Source organism: Scyliorhinus torazame, chromosome 10 (genome assembly GCF_047496885.1).
Source record: "Scyliorhinus torazame isolate Kashiwa2021f chromosome 10, sScyTor2.1, whole genome shotgun sequence".
NCBI classification, from domain to species: Eukaryota; Metazoa; Chordata; class Chondrichthyes; order Carcharhiniformes; family Scyliorhinidae; genus Scyliorhinus; species Scyliorhinus torazame.
In genome coordinates, this window is record NC_092716.1 from 244,857,301 (window position 1) to 244,880,132 (window position 22,832).

Genomic DNA, 22,832 nt, shown 5'->3' on the forward strand with positions numbered 1-22,832 from the left:
CTGCCAGGTCTGCGCGGAGTGCAAACCGCACTTCTACCGGCCAGACCGAGCACACCTGGTGAAGGCCTCCCGTCCCTTTCAACGCCTCAGCATGGACTTCAAAGGGCCCCTCCCCTCCTTACTTCCTTAACGTGGTCGACGAATTCTCCAGATTCCCCTTCGCCATTCCATGCCCCGATATGACGTCTGCCACAGTCATCAAGGCCCTCAATAGCATCTTCACTCTGTTTGGTTTCCCCGCTTATGTCCACAGCGACCGGGGATCCTCCTTTATGAGTGATGTGCTGTGTCAATTCATGCTCAGCAAGGGCACTGCCTCAAGCAGGACGACCAGCTACCACCCCCGGGGAAACGGGCAGGTGGAGAGGTCTGGAAGGCCGATCTGTTGGCCCTACTGTCTAAAACTCTCCCGGTCTCCCGCTGGCAGGAGGTCCTCCCCGACGCCCTCCACTCCATCTGATCGCTATTTTGCACTGCGACTAACGCAACCCCCCCATGAACGTCTCCTTGCCTTCCCTAGGAAGTCCACCTCCGGGGTTTCGCTCCCAACGTGGCTGGCAGCTCCAGGACCCGTTCTCCTGCGCAAACACGTGCGGCTCCACAAGGCGGACCCGTTGGTCAAGAGGGTACAGCTACTTCATGCAAACCCGCCTACGTGCCGTACCCCGACGGCCGCCAGGACAGTGTCTCTCTCAGGGACCTGGCACCAGCTGGGTCCCCACCCCCACCTGCCCTGGCGCCACCCATCCTCCCCCCAGCGCACTTCACCACAGCCCCGCTCCAGGACGATACGTCCTCCCCTTGGTTCCACCCGGGGATGAAGATGAGGCCTACAAGCTCCTGGAGTCACCGGCGACCCAGCCGGCACCTGCATCGCCACCGGGACTGCGGCGTTAACAGGGGGTGAATGTGGTAGTCACCACTGTTTGTATATAGTATACATGAGATGTAATACGGTAAGGCTCCTGTACTATAGGTACGGGGGTAGATCTCTGCCTGCTGGCTCCGCCCAGTAGGCAGAGTATAAATGTGTGGGCTCTCCGAACTGCAGCCATTTCGGCAGCAGATGGAGGAGGCTACACATCTGTGCGTAATAAAGCCTCGATTACTCTCTACTCTCGTCTCGTCGTAATTCATAATGCATCAATGTTCTCATTAAATTGTTTTGCAAATTCAAGATATTTTGTGTTCCGAACAGGGGTTTGTTGAATCATCAGGGAACAGAGCATCGAGAAAAATCAGGTGAGGAAGATCCATAAGGGAGCCAGCCAATTTTTCAACCCACTTTTAATAATTGTGTCCAGAGGCTGGTTTAGCACAATGGGCTAAACAGCTGGCTTGCAATGCAGAACAATACCAGCAGCGCAGGTTCAATTCCCGTACCAGCCTCCCCGAACAGGCGTCGGAATGTGGCAACTAGGGGCTTTTCACAGTAACTTCATTGAAGCCTACTTGTGACAATAAGTGAAAATTATTATGTGGTGTTTTAGTAGCTTCAGAATTATGAACATGAAAATTTCTATCTTTCCTCGGTCCTGGTGAAGGGTCATCAACCTCTGTTCCTCTACACCGATGCTGCCTGACCTGTTGAGTATTTCCAGCATTTTCTGTTTTTAATCTCAGAATTCCAGATCAGCATTGTTTTGGTTTTGTGTCATTTCCCCATCTAATTGTGTACCATTACATTTTGAAAAAGAGAGTTTGAAGTCTTCAGTCTTTAGGTATATCCTCGCTTGTTGGAAATGGGTGCATGCCACAGAAAAAGATAAAGCTAATGGAAATTACCTGGATGAGAATGGGTATTGTATTTTGTTCTGAACAAAATAGCCATTTTCTGGTTCCAAAATCCGAAAGAAAACGAGATACTAAGTGATGAGGATAAGTACCATACTGAGGTTGGGGGAATGAGTAAAGTTCTGATCTCAATCATTTGGAAAGGCGTCACTGAGTGAAGCAGTACAACTGCACATGCATCGCATCTGCAGCAAAAGCAGTCCAAAAAAGATAGTGACGAGTTGGATGTAAGCAATTTACAGCCGAAGATGACAACTGTTCCATCTGTCCACAAGGTTCCAGTGGTGCATTTTTAATAACCTTGGAACTGATGGCAGGAACCTGCAGCCTGCACTTCAAACCTGTTAAAGTTTCTTGCTCCAGGAACTAGCCAGCAATGTGTTCCACAAACCTATTACCAAAAAGCTCTTGCATCTCCGCTTTTCCTTGTTGTTCTGATTAAAGAGATAGTGTAAAGAACCTTGATTTTACACAGCTGAGGACGCAAGGAGGAGGAACTCTGTGTCAGATGGAATATTTTGAGTATCAGGACAAAGAGAAGGGAGTATTCGGACGAAGAGGTAAGTTCAGAAGAGCACGAACCGTACTATTATCAATCAAATGAGGGAGATAAGAAAGATTGGGAAAGAAAGATTGATTGGAGGTTCAAAGTGACCATAAGCACAAGGAGTCAGAGTTCACCCCTACATCAGATCAGATTTAGAACTCTGGTCTGAAGAATGCACAAACTAATTTAGAATCTGATATTACTATTCATAATAGTCACAATTGAGGAAATTGTAATGGCAATAAATCAGATTCATAAAGCTAATCATAATTGTTAGAAAACAGTGGGAATAAATATACTCACTGATCGTGTTTACTGTCCTGTGTCTACAATGGAGGGTAGAGGAAGTAAAGCGTTAGTCAGCTAAATGTTTAGGATTATTGCTTGTCAAAGCACAGTAGAGGCTGAAGATTCAACAATTCCATTCTAAAATCATGCTCTTAGATGCAAAATGTAAATCATCAAATTCTTGTCTGCCATTTTAAAAGCAAGATCAGCCATTTTAAAATAAATGAGTTGTCAACTTTGCTAAAATAACAGAGGTGGAATTTTAGATGAGCACATCAAACGCTCATGTCTTAATACCCCACAGAATAATTTTGGTGCCCCCAGAATTTATAAGTAGATCACCAACGTTTAGAGAAGACAAGAAACTGCAAGTAGACTTTGTACTACATACATATGTAACTTTGTAAAGTGTTTGAAAAAGACCTGCATCTAAAACAGTCAGAGGTTCAAATTCCTTTGGGCCCTTTTAAAGGTCTGAAATGGATGGCACACATGGAGCACATGCCCCAGCTGGGAGGCCTGAGGCCAGGCAGCCTCATTAACATTACTTGGGAGAACTGCCAGCACCAGTCATGCCTCTGCAGACAGCTCACCCATTTTAAAAATATGAATGTCAGCTCACTTGCCTTGCAAAATATAGCCCAAAAGTAAAGCCAGAGAGAGAAGGGGTGGAGCAACTAGAGTAGGTCTGATCACAAGTCCAATGGACTCGGGGGGGGGGGGGGGGGGGGGGAGAAGAGAGGGGGGAGAAAGAGAGGAGTATTTCAGCTCCTCCAGCCTGACTTCAAAGAAAATAGTTCACATGCTCATCATTGCAGGAAATCAATGCGGCCTCAGCGAGACGTTCCTCGCCAAGGCCCCCAAAAATGGCAAAGTCCCATTAAATAGCGGTGCCATTAGCGCCAGGAAACACCCCGCTAAACGCCCCAAAATGGGAATCTGTTTTTGTCCCATTAAATTGCGCCCCCTTTCTTTCTTCACTCACTTCCTTCGCCTTCAGCAGAGGGATGACCCTTTCATTTTGCTCTTATCATAGCTTTTGTTAGCCAATGAGCACCCTGGATTTATATTCTATTTTACACTTTGAGGCTATAAATATCCGTTGAACATAGCTCATTTCATTAAAGTCCAGTTATTCCCATTTTGTTTGTCAACAGCATGATTTTGATTGCTACCAAACAGATTTACTAAAAGATTGCAAGCTCAGGGATTAATACAAGTTTTGATGCTGACTATTTTCACTATCACAAATGTCCGACACACCCAAGATCGGGTTCCTCGGTCGCCCAAAATCTAATTGCTGCTGCTGCACAGGACCGCAATTAAAACTTGATCAACACCGCGACCTAGTGACACTGCAGCATTCCACAATGGGCTTTTAGGGGATCTCTTTTGCAATTCATCACAGCACAAGCAAATCGGACTGGTTGTCAGCTTCGAACCGAGACCTGCTGGTGAACCCCCAAGTACTCTACACATAAATACATAGAAATTTCAACACAGCAACAGGTCACTCAGCCAACTAGTTTGTGTTGGTGCTTACCTTTCCCTTGAATAAATAGTTCCAACCATACTTGCTCTGCTCCTAACTAGTCCTTTAATCGTCATCCACCAACCCAATCTAATGCCGAATTCTGAAATTTTTATTTTACCTCAGCCACGAAGCGTGGAAGTGAATTCCACATTCTCACCCTATCTGGGTTCTCCTCACTTTGTCTTTGCAACCCTACACAAACTCTTGCCTAGTCACCAACACTACCACCCTCATTGATCATCGTCTTTGGGAATCAGACTGTTCATAACTTTAGGGTCCTATTTCTGACACCACATTCTCTCATCTCTATAACATCACCTGTCAGTACCCCCTACATAATTCCCTTTGCCACTGAAATTTTCATCCATGCTTTTGCTACCGCTGTTGTCAGTTTCCTTTCGTTGTCGAAGATGGCCATTTCTTGCATGCTTAGAGTAATCAGTTGTGCATTCTAATGTGGTTGTGGAGCCTGATTGCAGACCTGCATGGCTTTCCACGAGGTGGGCAACAATGGATTGTTGAGACTGCCTGATCTTTCTAGTTTGCTGTTTGTCCTTAGCAACTGTATTCTTTGCTGTTTGAAGGAAACAATGTCATTATCTGAGATTGCCTGCCCCCCGGATACTGATTTCTTGTACATTTTTCTCCCAGTCTGGGACAAACAAGCCACATTTCTAGAGGTTTGCCTTCAAGGAATCCTTGAACCTTAATCTTGACCTACTTTCAGGCAGTGTACAAGTTTAAGCTGTGTAATACGACCGTCTTGGGAATTATACTGTCAAACCTATATACTACAGGCCCTCTCCATCTGAGCTGGGCTTCAGCAATGAGTAATTCAATTGCAGATATTTCTGTTCTTTGAAGTACCCATTTGGTGCTCATGATGTTTCAAATGCATCTCACGTGGATCTTGGCCAATTGTTTAATGTGTCTGGAGTGGGTGGTACATGACTCACAGGCACTAAGAGTTAGGTACGACCACAACTTTGTTCACAGCAACCTTTGCTGTAAGCTTGATACCTCCTTTCCTCCACAGTCTCTTGCCTTCAGGATTGCGTTATTGATGGTTATAGTGGTAGGGTATGGTCAGAATAATAATAATCTTTATTACAGTCACAAGTAGGCTTACATTAACACTGCAATGAGGATACTGTGAAAATCTCCTCGTTGCCACACTCTGGTGCGTGTGCACGGAGGGAGAATTCAGAATGTCCAATTCACCTAACAAGCACGTCGTTCGGGACTTGTGGGAGGAATCCGGAGCCCCCAGAGGAAACCCATGCAGACACGGGGAGAACTTGCACACTCTGCAGTATGACCCAATCCGGGAATCAAATCCAGGACCCTGATGCTGTTAAGGAACAGGGCTAACCACTGTGCTAGCGTGCCAGTCGGTTTTAGGTGTTGTGTGTTGTTTTCCCATTGTTTGTTTTTTTGATTGTGAAGTTTCGCTTTTTTTCTCTTTGATTGCTTCGGGTTGTATTGATTATGAAAAATTTCTTAATAAATATATTTTACATTTTTTTAAATATAAACACGTTCTGGTTTTCACATATCTCTGATTTAAAAATTCAAAAGAAACACAGTAGCACTATAAGTGGTAAGATCTACTCAAGTGAACTGAGGTGGGGGAGACGGGGAGGGAGGGGGAGAGGGGGAGGGAGGGGGAGAGGGAGAGGTGAGGGAGGGGGAGAGGGAGAGGTGGGGGAGAGGGAGAGGGCGGAGGGAAGAGATGGAGAGGGAGGGAGGAAGGGAGAGAGGGGGAGGAAGGGAGCGAGGGGGTAGAGAGGTGGATGGAGGGAGGGCGGTTTTCATCAGCGCTGTTTACAACTGTAAATTTCAGCACACTTTAGACAAAGCTAGATAAGTAGGTGAAAGAGAAATTAATAGAAGGATATGCTGATAGGGCTACATCGTGTAGGGTGGGAGAAGGCTTATATGATGCACAAACACCAGCAGACCAGCTCAGTTCTGTTTCCTAGTCTCAAGTCAAGAATAGACATCTGTCCTATTCAATTGTAGCTTTCATTGCCTTTCTGAGGCTAGGAAACTTGTCCCAAATGTATAATTTATCCAATGCTAGATCTTTCACAATAGAGTGACAGTGGAATATTTTTTTTATTCATTCATGGGACGTGGGCATCACTAGCTAGGCCAGTATTTATTGCCCATCCCTAATTGCACTTGAGGAGAGTTAAGAGTCAACCACATTGCTGTGGGTTTGGAGTCACATGTAGGCCAGACCAGGTAAAGACGGCAGATTTCCTTCCCTAAAGGGCATGAATGAAACAGATGGGTTTTTACAACAATCGGCAATGGTTTCATGGTTATCATTAGCCATTTAATTCCAGGTGTTTTTTTTACTGAAGTGACAGCATTCGAACCCAGGACCCCAGAGCATAACCCTGGGTTTCTGGTTTACTAGTCCAGTGACAATACCACTATGCCACCGCCTCCACATGTACATATACACAGAAAAGTTTCTCAAGTACACCAATAATATTATTCTAAAGATTAAAAACAGATGGACAACCTTAAAGATGGAAGGTACAAAATGAGTAACTCTCAAAACACCTATGCAATTGCTGCCTATGTAGGCCAAACTAAGCCAATGTGCTACTAATTATTCTGTAGTAAAGCGTATCCAGCAAAACTGTAATTACTGTAATGGAGCATTGGAAAGCACACTTACAAATTCTACAAGTTAACAACCTACTAATCTCTTGTCCTTAGTCAAAAACAAGACTTCATTGAGCAGAGTCATAAAATTTGCCAAAAGCTGAAAGATTTTGGTACATTCCATTTTGTTCTAAAATAGTGAGAAAAAAATAACCTTCTGGCTGCAAGTTAATTGTTAGAGAAGGTTCCAACCATTTGATCTCACGCTCCAGCTGGTATCTTTCATCAATACTTTTTAAACAAATGTATAATCCACTTTCTTAAACAGACTTCTGCATGCTCCCAAAAGACAAAAAAAAACCACATCCCATCTTTCTTGCAGATATTAAAGAATATGCACACACGGATTCTCATGATAATACAAGAGGACAATGTAACTGCTTTTAGGGGATGCACATTTTCCAAATATAATCAACACAATAATTTTTGTAGATGTATTTCTTGCAGTGCCGGTTGGAAGTACAATTGGCTGAAACAGAGGGAGTATGGCAGGAATCCTAACCGTTCGTTGCTGAAGGAAATTAATGCAATTCAAACAGCGTTGGACTCCATGTGGACACAATGTGCTGAGAGGAGGTTAAAGTTTGACAAACAAAAGTTATATGAGTTTGGAAACGAACCAAGTGGATACCGGCTTTTCTTACTAGAGGAGGGCTGACTCCAGGGCTATTCCCTGTGCTAGACTCCAAGGGTATTAGGATAATTTTTTAAAAAGGATATCAACAGGGCCTTTAAAGGTTTCTATGCTGATTTATATAAAACAGACCAGTCTGTGGGGTGCATTGACTCTTAAGGAGTGTTTTTTTATCCTCCCTTAAACTTACAATCTCTGAGGACCAAAGGTCGGTCCTGAATGCTTCCATCTCTAGAGGGGAAGTGGCTCTTGGTCTGAGGGAACTTCAATCTGGTACGGCCCCGGTGTCCGAACTTTATAAAGAATTTAAAGACTTCCTAATGGATCCGCTGATTGGAACGTATAATCACTCATTTGAAGGTCAGCTGCTGCCGGCGCTCTGTGAAGAGAATATTTCACTAAAGCAGGCAAGAATCCTGAAGAATGTGCAACCTGTAGGCCAATTTCGCTTGAGTGTAGATTTGAAATTGCTGTCCAAGGTGTTGCCACGGCACCTAGAAGGAATTCTCCCTAAAAATCATCAAGGGCAATCAGACTGGGTTCATGAAGGGCCAAAATTTGTGTAACAATATCTGGAGATTATTAAATGTCATTCAGGCCTTTGAAAAATTACGTTAGATGAGTTGGTCATATTTTTGGACGCAGAGAAAGATTTTGATCGGGTGGAATGGAATTATTTATTCCATAGGCTGCAGAAGTTCAGGTTGGGAGGGAAGTTTGTTTTGTGGATACAAGTAATTTATAAAAGCCCACTGGCGGCAGTTCTTACTAGCGGTTATAGGTCCGATAATTTTTGTCTCCAGCGATAGACTAGACAGGGTAGCCCATTGTCCCAGTTATTGTTCACAATAACTATTGAATAGCTATTGCAGAGTTAATTAGACAGGATCCCTCGGATTTTGGGCTACACAGTAGAGGAAAGCAACGTAAAATTACACTATACACGGATGGCGTATGCTACTTGTATCTAAGCCGGACGTTTCTGTTCCCGCTATTATTGATGTGGTGGGTAATTTAGTTTTTTCTCGGGTTAGAAAATTAATTTTACCAAGTCTGAGGCCATGCCATTGGGAAGGCTTAGAGGGAGGCCTTTGCTAATTTTGCATTCAGGTGATCCCCTCCTGGTTTACTTATTTGGATCTTGTGGTTCCCTCGCCTTTAGACATTTGTATGTGACAAACCTCCCCCCCTTTTACTCGTGTCTATTAAGTGGGACCTGCACTGTTGATCCACCTTACCAATATCGTGGTTGGGCAGGATAGCACTGATCAAGGTGAATGTGTTGCCTAGGTTATGGTACCCTTTACAGATGCTGCCAATCTTGTTGCCTGTTGGGGTCCTAAAGGAAATAATTGGGATGCTCAGTTCATTTATATTGGAAAAAAATAAGCCTCATCTGAAATTAGCCAAACTGCAGATACATGGGGGGTGGGGTTTAGGGGTGCCAGATATTAAAATGTGTCAGTTAACTTCTCATCTCATATTCATACCGACATGGATCAAGCGATTTGGCTCAACATTGACGCAGGTCCGTCTGTATACTCTTGACAGACCCTGTTGTTTTACAAAGATTTCAAGTCTGGGCTTGTCAAGCGTGAAAATCCTATATTTATAAATACTCTAAGAGGATGGAGGATGTCCATCAGCTGGAAGGGAGATCAAAATTAACATCCGCTCTCTCTCCCATCCATTTCCCACCAGGTCTTATGGACCATGGATTCGATATCTGGAGGGTTTGAGGTATTTGTAGGTTGGGCGACATGTTTAGTGGTGCTTTCTTGTCATCCTTTGAGCAGCTGTGTCAACAATTTGATATCTCAGGATATTCCTTTTTCAAATATCTCAATTCAGACATTATCCTTAATAGAACTATGCATCTTGACGCTTCTGTCTCCCCGGCGGAAAAAGTCCTGACATCCACGAAGCCCAAGCAATTAATCAGCAAGTTTTATGACACTTTATGTTCTAGATCCTGTGCAAGTATATTAGAAACCCTGCGGTCTTGGGAAAAAGTCTTTGCAGTCAGTATTGACGAGGAGGATTGGGATAATATATGGGAAAATGCCAATAGATTCTCAGTTTGTAATAGAACAAAGGAGACTCAGTTCAAAATATTACCGCCTGCATCTCACACCGAGCTTGTGATCCAAGTTTCATCCTTCCTTAACCTTACTGTGCCAAAAATTAAAGCTAGTTGAGGTTGACTACATACACTGGCCAGGATTCTCCAATCACGTGACGGGTCGGAGAGTCGCTGGGGGGGGGCGTGGGGGGATCGCGCCACGCCGCTCCGACGCCGGGACGGTGATTCTCCGGCGACCAGAGAATCGGCGGCAATCGGGCCCGCGGGGTCACCGCCGTGCCGGTCGGGGGCCATTGAAAGCGGACCGCCCAGCAATTCTCCACGCCACGAGGGGCCGAGTGCCCGCCGAGTTCAGCCGAGTCCCGCCGGCGTGGGTTACGTATGGTCCCACCCGGCGGGACCTCGGAGTTCTGGCTGCGGGGGCCGTCATGGTGAGGGGGGGATCCGACTCCAGTGGGGGGGGCCTCCACGGTGGCCTGGCCCGCGATCGGGCCTACCAATCGGCGGGCGTGCTAATTCCATGGAGGGCCTATGTTCCTCCGTGCCGGCTCCAGCATATTGCCTGGGGGCCGGCTCTGAGACCGCAACCCACACGCGCCGGCCGTGGCGCGTATGCGCGGATCCGCGCTGGCCGTGGCATGCATGCGTGGATCCGCGCCAGCCGTGGCACGCCGGCTTTCGAGCGCCAGAGCAGCGGACACCACTGCGGTGCCGTACTCGCCCCCTAGGAATGGGCGAATGCCTGGGCCATGAGCCCGTTGACACCGGAGTCACTTGCGCTGCTTTTGACACCGGCGTCAAAACTTGGCCGCGGGATCAGAGAATCCCGGCCAGTGTGTGTGGTCCTGTGGCAAAATTAAATCCTACTGGTCTGGTGTACGTAAAGAGATTGAGAGGATATTTGGTACAACCTTAGAATTTGATCCTTTGTTCCTAATTCTGGTGCTCCCTGATAGGAGAATTTATTGACACAGATGAAAAAAGGCTAACTTTTGCAGCACGGAAGAAAATCCTTTGCTCCTGGATTAGCGATAAATCTCCTTCAATTCAGAATTGGCAGAAAATTATCATGGAATGTAAACTGTCCTTTTTACAAATGCTGACTGACCTGCTGCACATCTTCAGCTTTTTTGTTTTTGCTTCAGACTTCTTACATCCGCTACACTTGCATTTTAAAATCTCTGACCTTACGTTGAGTGTTTTCTGTATTTCATTCAATTTCACACCACGGTGCACTTTTTGTCAATTTTATTTTCAATGAATAGCAACCCTTTAGGAATAACAAGTCGATCACAGCTTTCAGCAGAAGTGATGTCGATGGCTAATATGAGTTGTGCTTAAAAATACAAAGAGATCGGTGAACATTTTAAATCCTTCAGATACTGACACCGCCTGACAGCCAGTGCCCAACTCAAGCTTTGCAATTGCCATTAAATGACGGTTCTGCTGCTCCAAGAGCTGAGACATGGTCCAAAAACGCTCAACAATATACTCCAGCTGCCTGTGGCACCAGAGATACACAAACAACGAGTGAGTCTCAGCTGGCAAATGAAACAGCAAGAGAGGCCCATGCTCATCTGGGCTTATTTACTTTAGTGAACAGCAAAAGAGAACAATCTTAAGTAGAGAACTGCCCTCCACCACGCGTTTTAAAAAGGAAACATCATGTAACCTCTTTGCTTTAAAAAAAATGATAAATTTATCAAGTATTTATAAAGCCCTTTTCATGACCAGTGGACTTGTAGAAGAGCTTTACAACTACTGAAGAACTTTTGACGTGTAGTTACTGTTGTAATGTAGACATGCGATAATGACCGGCTTCAGGAGCCTCTTAAGGCTCAATTGAATAAAGTGTCAATGCAAATTTTAAGAACCTAGTCTTGTTACGAGATAAATGTCAGCTTGGTTAGTGGTAGCATTCCAATCTCTGAATCAGAAGATTGGCAGACTACAGACTTGAGCATTTGGTCTGAGACTTCTCTATGGTATTGAGCGAGAGCTGCACCTTTGGAGGTGCTATCATACGAATGAGGATGTGTTAAAATGAGGCTCCATCTGCTACCAGCGGCATATGTAAATAATCTTGCACTATTCTGAGAGGAACACAGAGATCACCATAGTCCTTACTAACATGCTTCCCTCAACACCAATGCTGTTTATGGGGAGTCCAGAACTAGGGGTCATAGTTTGAGGATAAGGGGTAAACCTTTTAGGACTGAGGTGAGGAGACATTTCTTCACCCAGAGAGTGGTGAATCTGTGGAATTCGCTACCACAGAAAGTAGTTGAGGCCAAAGCATTGTGTAATTTCAAAAAGGAATTAGATATAGCTCTTGGGGCTAACGGGATCGAGGGATATGGGGGGGAAGGCGGGATCAGGATATTGAACTTGATGATCAGCCATGATCATAATGAACGGCGGAGCAGGCTCAAAGAGCCGAATGGCACCCCCGCTTCTATTTTCTATGTTTTCCTCTGCATTTATTTGCTGACTCATTTGCCGACATAATAACACTCCCCGCATTTCAAGGAACAAACTCCTAATATCCCAAGGTTGTGATAAAGTCCTATATAAATGCAAGTTAATTCTTCTAAATCTGAAAAAAAATCAGGAATGGGAGGTAGTCCTTTTGTGAAGCAAATGTTGTGCAACACTTTTTGTAAGAACTGAAGGTAAATCCCATTATAATTAAACAAGCAGATTCTACCCTTTAGAATACTAGAGAAGATGGTGTTGGGCACAAACAAAAGTCACAGTGGTTTAAAAATAAGGGAAATTTCTGTTTTTATGTTCAAATTTGGGAGAAGAGAAAACGGTTTTCATTTATACACCAAAACTTGCCTTGCATTTTATTGGTGGAAATTGGTGAAAATTGAATTTAACCACCCTAATAACACTCATACTCTATTCACCTATTTGTACTCACACATTTTCCAATTATCATTCAAGATTGGACTTCAATTTGTGTGTATCCGCAATTGTTTATTGTTAAACAAATCCAAAAATTGATAGCCAAGCATTGGAATAGAGATATCGTAACCGATAAAAGAGTGGTAGAAACATAGAAAATAGGAGAAGTAGACCCCTCGAGCCTGCTCCACCATTATGATCATGGCTGACTATCCAACTCAGTAACCTGTTCCCGCTTTCCCCCATATCCTTTGATCCCTTTGGCCCCAAGAGCTAGATCTAACCCCTTCTTGGAAACGTACAATGTTTTGGCCTTAAGTGGTTTCTGTGGTAGAGAATTCCACAGGCTCACCACTCTCTGGGTGAAGAAATTTCTCCTCATCTCAGTTATGTGCAAATCTAATTTCAACTGACATAAACTTTAGGAAATATATTCGCTTTGACATACCCGTTTCTGCATGTCTTCAATTTGTTGCTGAGGAATAGTCTTTAGAATACTGTACATTTCCGAAAGCTTGTCTTCAGGTATGACCACAGAGGCTCTGGAAAATGAACACAGAGAAAGTAATGTTAGGGTTACACAAATGAATATGGAAGGATTATCCCAATTTTCCCTCTTTGCTTCTGAAACCACAGATATGTGCTGGTGTATGATTGCTTGGAAAATCAGCAGTATTGCAACATCTTAGCAACTAGCAAATCCTCATGCTTGAAGCTTTAGCATCAACTGTTCATAATAGTGCAACATGATTAGGTAAGTTTCAAATCCTTAATGAGCATGGACTTGCATGTGCATTAATATCACGGAGAACTGTGAATCTTCTCACTCAGCTCCAGTTATTCTTGATAAGCAATGCCCTAATGGGTAATGTAGTCCCAGCCGGAGAAGCAGCAGGAAACTTAGCAGTTCTGTGTACAGTGCATAGTTTTCTCGAATTAAATTTACCTTCACTTTCAAGAGTGTATGAAATCAACCTAAGTTCATTGAAGGTCTGTTAAACAACTGATAAACTTTAATGGTTCAATCACAAACCGTAAGCATTTAAAAAAAATTATTGTCCACTCACGCGGAGATTTGAAAGCTTGAAGAGCTTATCCCACTGCAATGGCACAAAATAAAAATTAACACCCCAAAATCAGTGTGTTTGCCAGTGGTTGGCGAGGGGACGAAGAGGGGATGTCATGCAAGAGTGCAGGGAGAGATTAAATTAAAATCAAGCAGCACACAATTAATGAATTATCAACATTCATTGTGGAAATAGATCAGAGAAACTAATTAAATTTAAAGCATGAACATTTCACCCATCAGAACGGTGGCACAGTGGTTAGCACTGCTGCCTCACAGGGCCAGGGACCCGGATTGAATTCCGACCTTGGGTGAATGTGTGGAGTTTGCACTTTCTCCCCATGTCTGTGTGGGTTTCCTCCGGATGTTCAAGTTTCCTCCCACAGTCCAAAGATGTGCAGGTTAAATGGACTGGCCAAGCTAAATTGCTCCTTAGTGTCCAAATGTGGGAAGGTTAGGTGGGGTTATAGGGATAGGGTGGAGGAGTGGGCCTAGGCAAGATGTTCTTTCAGAGGGTCAGTGCAGACTCAATGGGCCGAATGGCCTCCTTCTGCACTGTATGAATTCTATGGTTCTAACAGGAGTTCTCTGCCATTTAAAATCTTGTCCAGCATTCAAATATTCGAAAACATAAAAGCTCCGAATCTCTTAATTAACAGTCACTTTATAAATTAAAGGTCATGGTACAAGTGATGACAAATTCAGTGAGCAGAATGGTTCAGACAACAGAAAGTAATTTTGTACTCATTCATACTGCTTGTACAAACAGCTGTACCCATTCTGTTGCAGAAAACAAGCTGGTGAAATTCCAGCACACTGCATACCTTTTCCAGTCCAGAACCTCTGAAAACGGGAGGATGTAAGAATCCCCAACAATCACCGGAACGCAGCCTGCTTGAAGGACATCACTGAGGATAGCTTGCCCAAGACGTGCTCCACGCAACACAATGCAAAACATGGCATCCTGTCATCAGAACAGATAACACATCAGCTGTACAGTCTAGTCGGAGCTTCAGGTGCTACAGATTTTGCATAAAGTTCATAAATGCTCAATACGTAAATCGGAGAAATTTGAAAAACCTAGAAAATTTAGCATAAACTTCAAACCTAAAGGAAGTGGAACACTGCCCTACTCTTCACCTTTTGCAAGAGATGCTTTACCCACCATGTCTGCATTTTATAGAACTCCCAATCTTTTGTCACTTATTAATCTCCCTGCTTTCTAAAGGCTTCTTCAAACCTATCTTTTTGACAAAGGCTTTGGTCACATCTGTGATGGGAGAAACTCTCCATTACAGCTCAGTGTCTGCTTGTTCCCTCAATAGCTCCGCAACTCTTTTTTTATATCAAATGCCGCTAGAAAAATGAACATGCATGTTAATGACAAATTTTGGTTATAACGCCCTTGAGACACGTTTTGGGGTGTTTTATTCCATTAACCTACCCGCATTTGTGGAAAAAGATTGAAGTCTATTAGGTGGAGCTGGATAATAGTAAACAAAATATACATCAACCTGGAGTGATCACAAGTGAATAACTCGTACAAAGAATCAGATGGTGTGAAGGACCATTGCAGCAAAGTTTAAACAGCCATCTAAACATAGAGATTGAAGGACACCCTGGAACAAAAATAAAGCAGCTCCAATGTGGTAGTATCTTCGTATTGTAACATTAAACTTAGATAGTATAAAAGTAGTAGAATTCTTTTGAAATTATAGCATAACAATTTACCATAAAGTACCAGTTGGCTACTAACAAATGAAGGAGGAAAGCTACCAGATGGAAGTTCACCGACTTTGATCGGACTTGATAACATTAGATATCCAGGCAACAACCAGTATTTATTTTTAAAAAGTCTTGCATTTCTATGCAGCCTTTCACAACCTTAGGGTGTCCCAACATACTCCACAACCAGTGCAGTGTAGCCACTGTAACATGGGAAATGCAGCATTCGATGTGCACGGCAGAAAGCCTCCACAAAGATAATTTGTTCTTAGTGATGTTAACTGGGGGAATAAATATTCACGAGGGGGTAACTCCCATACTCTAATATAGAGTCTTTAATGCAACAAAACACCCCAAAGTATTTCACAGGAGCATTATCAGATAAAGTTTGACTGAGTCATAAAAGAAAATGAAGGCAAATGACCAAATGCCAGGCCGCAAAGGTAGGTTTTAAGCAGCATCTTAAATGAGGAAAGCAAGGGAGGCGGAGAGGCTTAGCAAGGGAGTGCTAAATATTTCATCTGGTTACTGTAGCTATCATTTAAAACATTCCAGTGGAAAAATCAGATCAAAAACTATTTACAGTTGTATGCAGTTTCGATTTAGAAAATTAAGATCAATTAGACAACACATACAACAAAGGAGCTGGAGTTTCAAAAGACCAGGAATAAGTATTTAAACATTTAGATAATTACCAATGTTGAACATTTCAAAAATACCAGTGGCAAGCATAAATACCTCTTCTGTACAAAACATTGCTTTTCGGAGCCACACAGATATATTTCACAAGACTATTAAGCTCCTACTACAACTATAATTCAATAGATTTGTGTTGACTTGAGATTTTTTTTTACATTCATAAAAATATTAATTAATTGGCTAGCTGGCCAAATAAACATTAGTCTGACCTGTGATCCACCTAAAGGCTAAATTCTTGAACTGGCACTGTGACATCAAGGCTGCTAGCTGGATGAAGTAAAGAGACCAATTGCTACAATTGTGTGCTCCAATAAAAGGTTCCTAACACCACTCACGCTGGAGAACAAACAGAAACTAGTGAAAGCCCACGCAGATAAACTTATTTTGTTGTGTAATCACCCACCCAATATAAATTTAGGTTCCACAGCATCCATTTTGCAAAATGGACTTAGAGAATTGAACACACATAATGCCAGAGTCAAACGGCGGGATTCTCTGACCCTCCGCGCCGGAATCGCGCCCGGCGCGGGGGCGGAGAATAGCCGTTCACGCCGGAAATCCGGCTCAACAGCGCTTGTGCGATCCTCCGCGGACCCGTCAGTCTTGCGTACACGCGGCTGACACGGCGCCGGCCTGGGGCTATTGGAACAGGCCCCCCACGTCGATTCCCCGCGGTCGACCGGCCGAACTCCCGCCGGCGTGATTTACATGTGGGAGCTGGGACCCGCGGCTGCGGTCCTGGTGGGGGCTGGGGGGTGTATCTGACTCCCGGGGGGAAGGGGGGGCCTCAGCGGTGGCCAGGCCCGCGATTGGGGGCCACCAATCGGCGGGCCATCGCGATCTGGGAGGGACCTACCTTCCTCCACGCGGGCACGTGGTGTGGCTCCGCCATGTCGGCAGTGCCCGTGCCGAGGCGGACCCGCTTGCGGTAACCGTGCGCATGCGTGGTCTGACTAGCAGGGCCCCGCCGGCAGCCAGAGCTGCAGGACGCACGCAGGGGCTCTGCTAGCTCCCTGGAAAATGGAGAATCACCTGAACCTTTGAGGAAAAGGTCCGGAGTGATTCTCGCCCATTTTCCGGCAGGCGTGGGGACTTAGTTCCCAGAAGGGAGAATGCCGCCCAAAGTGTCCCGCCATGATTGATATAATCTAACATAAGCTCCAACATTTCAACACACCATGTTTAGCCAACGCTACTGCCATCTGAATAGGAATCATTTGAAAAAGACTGTGATTGGGTAACACGCAAGCCTTTCGCAAAAGGAAATGACTCTCAAAGTACATTTTATTTTACTTTCCAGATAAAGCTAAAGCACAGGATATCAGTCTTCAAAAACAGTTCCCTCCTAAAAAAAAAGCAGCTCTGGAAAGTGTGTGTATGTGTAGTTTTCTTAACATGATGAGTTATAAATGGGCATTGATTGGAACTTTACAATCACTGTCCAAGTGCCTGCTCATTCACGGAATCATCTGGATCTCAGTCCAACTCCTTCTGTAGTCCACATATAGAATACATTTCAGTACAAGTAGTTTGTGGTAAATAGTGAGGATGGAAGCCTTAGATTACAGGGCGATATAGACAGGCTGATCAGGTGGGCAGAACAGTGGCAAGTGGAATTTAACCCTGAGAATTGTAAGGTAATGTATTTTGGGAAGACTAACAAGGCAATGGGATACACAATGAATGGCAGGACATTAGGAAGTACCGAGGGCCAGAGGGATCTTGGGGTGCATGTCCATAGTTCCCTGAAGGCAGCAGGACAGGTAGCTAAGGTGGTTCAGAAGGCATATGGGATACTTGCCTTTATTTGTCAAGGCATGGAATATAAGTGCAGTGAGGCTATGCTGAAGTTGTATAAAATGCTTCTGAGACCGCAGCTGGAAAACTGTGCAGCTCTGGTCACCACACTTTAGGAAGGATATGATTGTATGAGAGAATGCAGAGACGATTCGCCAGTATGTTGCCTGGGCTGGAGAGTTTCAGCTATGAAGAGAGGCTGGTTAGACTGGGGTTATTTCCCTAAGAGCAGAGAAGGCTGAGAAAGGATCTGATTCAGGTGTAGATAAGAAGGAACTTTTTCTCCTTAGTAGAAGGGTCAATAACCAGGGGGCATAGATTTACAGTAAGGAGCAGGAGATTTAGAGGGTATTTAAAGAAAAACCTTTTCATCCAGAGGGTGGTGAGAATCTGGAACTTGCTACCTGAAAAGGGTGGTGGAGGCGGAAACCCTCACAACATTTAAGAAGCATTTTGATGAGCACTGAAATGCCATAGCAGACAAGGCTATGGACCAAGTGCTGGAAAATACGATTAGAAAAGGTAGGTGCTTGATGGCTGGTGTAGACACGATGGGCCAAAGGACCTCTTTCTGTGCTGTAAAGCTTTATGACTAATTTCAAAATGTGAGACACTGCAGAAACTCGAGTGAAGACTTCAAAATTGAGAGACACACAAGGCAGAATAGTTCCACTGGGGTTTGTAAGGACTGTACACTCCAGTGCACTAAATAAAACGACAGTGGTCATACGGCACAGAAACAAGCTGCTCGGCCCAACAAGTCTATTTGGGTGTTTCTGCTCACTCGAGGCCTTCTCCCATCTATTCCCTTCTCTTCCATATGCTTGTCTAGCTTCTCTAATGTTCGCTTCAACCACTCCCGATGGCAGCAAATTCCGCAGTTTCTCCACTTCGTGGTTAAGCAACACTTAGACAGTTATTCACTTGAAAGTGCGGGTGGCCATTTCTTTGCTAACTATAGATAAATGTGGGAGAGGTTCACCAAAGCTCCACATGAAAGGTGCTGCCTGAGAAAAGGCTGAGTAAAATCATGGTAAAAGTGGTCGAAATATCGCTGACATGAAATACACACTAGCAGCTGTGGGAGAAAAAAAAAAATCCAAATTTGAAAAATATAACACTATTTCAGTGGTAGAATTTCTTTGCAAGCCCAAATACTATCTTAAATTGTGCTCCTGAGCTGGCACTGTATTTCCCCCGTATTAGCAACTTTTCTTTAATATTTTATGAACTGATGAAGTACAAAATCTAGATGCCAATATATGATAAATTTTCTAACATGTGCATGTTCATTAGAGGAACTACACGTTTCCAATATTTTACATCCAAGTTCTATTTTAACAATAGCTTCATCATCGCAAAGCCTGTCGACATCCACATGAAGTCTGTATTTTATTGCAGACTAATGTGGAATGGGGAAGGAGAGGACGATCAAAAGATGCAGGGACCAATTTTAGATCATGTCTCAGTACTATTCTGTCCTTTTGCCAGAAGAGACTGGGATATTTTAGGAGTAAATCGTATAGATCATTCACCTTCCTAACATTGAAGACATCACAAACTTAATGGCACATGAAACCATTAGTTCAAATGAAGGGCACCAAATACAGATACTACTTTGGAATGAAAGGTCATATGGCAACAAAGTTTTCTAAGTACCCATCATAAATCTGGAGACTAAAGGGTGTATTCTTCCTACTAACTGGTGCCCCCAACACCCATAAGGTGGATTGAAATAATGATAAAGTTTCTGCATGTATTTGTCTTAAGTAGGTTTTGAATACCACACGTGGGAGAGTACCTTTGGGATTGCACACATGCTGAGGTACTCCTTATCTGGACACCGGACAGAAAATCTTTTCCATCTGTGTTATAAGCTTTTTGAAACAATAGATTTTTGGAAGGTGCATAATAGTAAGCTGCGTTTGTAATCTAGTCAGCCACTTTCAGCTGAGCTTTGGATAAAACAGACTACAAGACTTACCTGCTTCCCCCATTCATTTGTCATTAAAATAGGAGAACAATTAGCGTTGATGCAAAATCATCCAAATATCTAATAATAAAAGTCAAAGAAACCCCCCTCCCATATTCTACCTCATTAACTAATTATGTATTGAATTATATTACTTCATCTTTAATTTCAAATTCTAACGTGCAAATTTATTCTTTCTTGCTCCCCAAAGTTTAAGATGTTTCAGAAGTTCAAGAAAAACAATGAACTTTGCTGCCGCGATAGTTGTACCTTGCAGAATTTTAAGCTGAAATGATTTCTGATTATTACTCCCTCTCCTTGCTTCATCTCGTGTTGTTCTACTCTCTTTCTCTTAATGATAGTTCCTTGCATTGTTTAACATTATTAAAAAGATTTGACAAAATGCATCATTCACATAATTCTAAAATTATGGACTTGATTCCACATTTGATTTGATTTTGATTTGATTTATTGTCACATGTACCGAAGTACAGTGAAAAGTATTTTTTTGCGGCCGAGGGAACATACACAGTACGTAAACATAGTAGACAAAAGAATAATCAACAGAGAACATTGACAAATGGTACATCGACAAACAGTGAATGGTTACAGTGCAGAACACGGGGCCAAACAAAGCAAAAAAGCAAATACATGAGCAAGAGCAGCATAGGGTGTCGTGAATAGTGTTCTTACAGGGAACAGATCAGTCCGAGGGAGAGTCGTTGAGGAGTCTTGTAGATGTGGGGAAGAAGCTGTTCCTATGTCTGGATGTGAGAGTCTTCAGACTTCTGCCTGATGGGAGGGTTTGGAAGAAGGCAATGCCTGGGTGGGAGGGGTCTCTGATAATGCTGTCTGCCTTCCTGAGGCAGCGGGAGGTGTGTACAGAATCAATGTGGGGGTGGCAAGCTTGTGTGATGCGTTGGACTGAGTTCACCACACTCTGCAGTTTCTTGCGATCTTGGACTGCGCAGTTGCCATACCAGGCTGTGATGCAGCCGGATAGGATGCTGTCCATCACACATCCGTACAAGTATGAGAGAGTCGATGCAGACATGCCAAATTTCTTTAGTTTCCGTAGGAAGTAGAGATGTTGTTGGGCTTTCTTGACTGTTGCATCAATGTGAGTGGACCAGGACAGACTGTTGGTATTGGTGACCCCCAGGAACTTAAAGCGAAGAAAACAGTCAAGTTCCGTTGAATAGCGGCATGTTTCTCGGTGCTGCAGCCGCCAAGGAACACCCCGTAAATGTGCCAAAAGTGGACTTTAACACTTATCCACTGAATCGCGCCCTATGTCTATAAAGGGCAAAAGCATTTTCTATATTTAGAACTCAGGTAATTTATAATCAGACATAAAATGCTTTTTATCTTCATCGAAACTGATTCACAATACAATTGTGAGAACCTCTCTACAGATACTGTGCCAGCTTTAGCTCACATGGTGGCTCTCTGGCTGATTTCGAAGGTTGTGGGATCAAGGCTCTCTTTCTCTCGGAGATGAACACACAATCTAAAAAGACTTGTAGTCAATTTGAAGAAGTGCCATATCATTGGAGATGCCATCCTTCAGCCCAGGCCCGCCTGCCATTTGATTGGTTCCAATGGATGTTAAAAATCCCAAGGCACGAAGCACCAAAGATGAACCAACTACCACACTGATTGCAACACTCCAAGAAGATGGCTCACCACCACCAGCCTTTCAAAGCCAATTGGGAAAGGGCATGGAAAAAAAAAGTGAAGAACAGCAGGAAGTTTTCTTGGTGCCCGAGCCAACATTCTTCCCTCAATGATGACTGCACTTCAAAACTTAATTTGTTGCAATATTAAGCACTTTATAATTTTGAAAATAAAGGGAGAAATTCTGCGTGTAAATCTTATTACGAATAATTTATAAAATTTTTGAAAATTAATCTAATATCCAATAATATTGCACATCTAAATCTGTACTAGATTTGTTTGTTTCGGATATTGGCACCACATTTACAAGTTAATTATTACAAGAATTCATGTAAAAGCATGCTATAGGCCATGTGCGTACTGCATCGTTATACCTGACTTCGACTGGTTTGGCAGAACGAGCTGTTCAAACTCTGAAGGAGGAATTGAAGAGAATGGCAGGTAATACTTTGAGTACAAAACTCTTAAAATTTTTATTGCAGTATTGCATCACACCTCAATCCACAGCCAGGCTCACTCCAGTGGAATTATTTGGTAGGACGCCAAAAACCTAGCTCATTTTGCTTCACCTCGATCTCAGAGCAAAAGTGCGCAGGAGACGAGAGATGCACAAGGAAGGACATGACTTCCACGCCAAAGAGAGGCAGTTCAAACCAGATTATCAGGTTAACATGAGGAACTTTGGGAGCCCGAAACAAACAAATCGTGTTGAAAAAAATTGACTTGGCTTCTCATTATCACAGGAGCTGCAACATTACTCATGATATGCGCTTGCAACCATTTTGAAAGCGCATCTATGACAACCAAAAACATGTGGTCCATGGAAGGTCCCATAATGTCCACGTGCCGTCTGGACCACAGCTTATCAGCCCAACCCCAAAGATAGCAGGCAGCCTGATAGCACAGTGGTTAGCACAGCTCCAGGGTCCCAGGTTCGATTCCCGGCTTGGGTCACTGTCTGGGCCAAGTCTACACGTTCTCCCACTGTCTGCGTGGGTTTCCTCCGGGTGCTCCACTTTCATTCCACAGTCCAAAGATGTGCAGGTTAGGTGGATTTGCCCCTAGTGTCCAAAAATGTTAGGTGGGGTTACTGGGTTACAATATAGGGTGGAGGCCTGGGCTTAAGTAGGGTTCTCTTTCCAAGGGCCGGTGGTGCAGATTGATGGGCCGAATGGCCTCCTTCTGCACTGTAAATTCTATGATCTCTATGATATGAAGTGGCGCTGGTGGCGCCATCTTCTGGTTCATCTGACATGATGAACAGGATTTCACCTTGTTTTCCAAGTCCAAATCCATATTAGGCCACAGAACAAAAGACCTGGCTAGACATTCCACTCCAGGAGCACCTGGATGAACCTCATGAATTTCCTCCATGACTTGCAAACGTCCAGGGGGCGGAATGGCCGCTCTTGAACCCCACAATATAC

At 43.7% G+C, this 22,832-nt stretch overlaps 1 protein-coding gene across 4 annotated transcripts in view; it reads right to left on the bottom strand.

Moving 5' to 3' along the window:
- The window catches only part of ext2 (exostosin glycosyltransferase 2), a 215,257-nt gene that overhangs the window by 102,362 nt on the left and 90,063 nt on the right, over nt 1–22,832 (bottom strand). For all 4 annotated transcript variants that reach the window (XM_072466636.1, XM_072466637.1, XM_072466638.1 and 1 more), the window contains 2 exons: nt 14,360–14,499; nt 12,918–13,011 (listed from right to left, as the gene is read on the bottom strand). In XM_072466636.1, the coding sequence (XP_072322737.1) occupies nt 12,918–13,011; nt 14,360–14,499 (234 nt within the window). The remainder of the gene's footprint in view (nt 1–12,917; nt 13,012–14,359; nt 14,500–22,832) is intronic.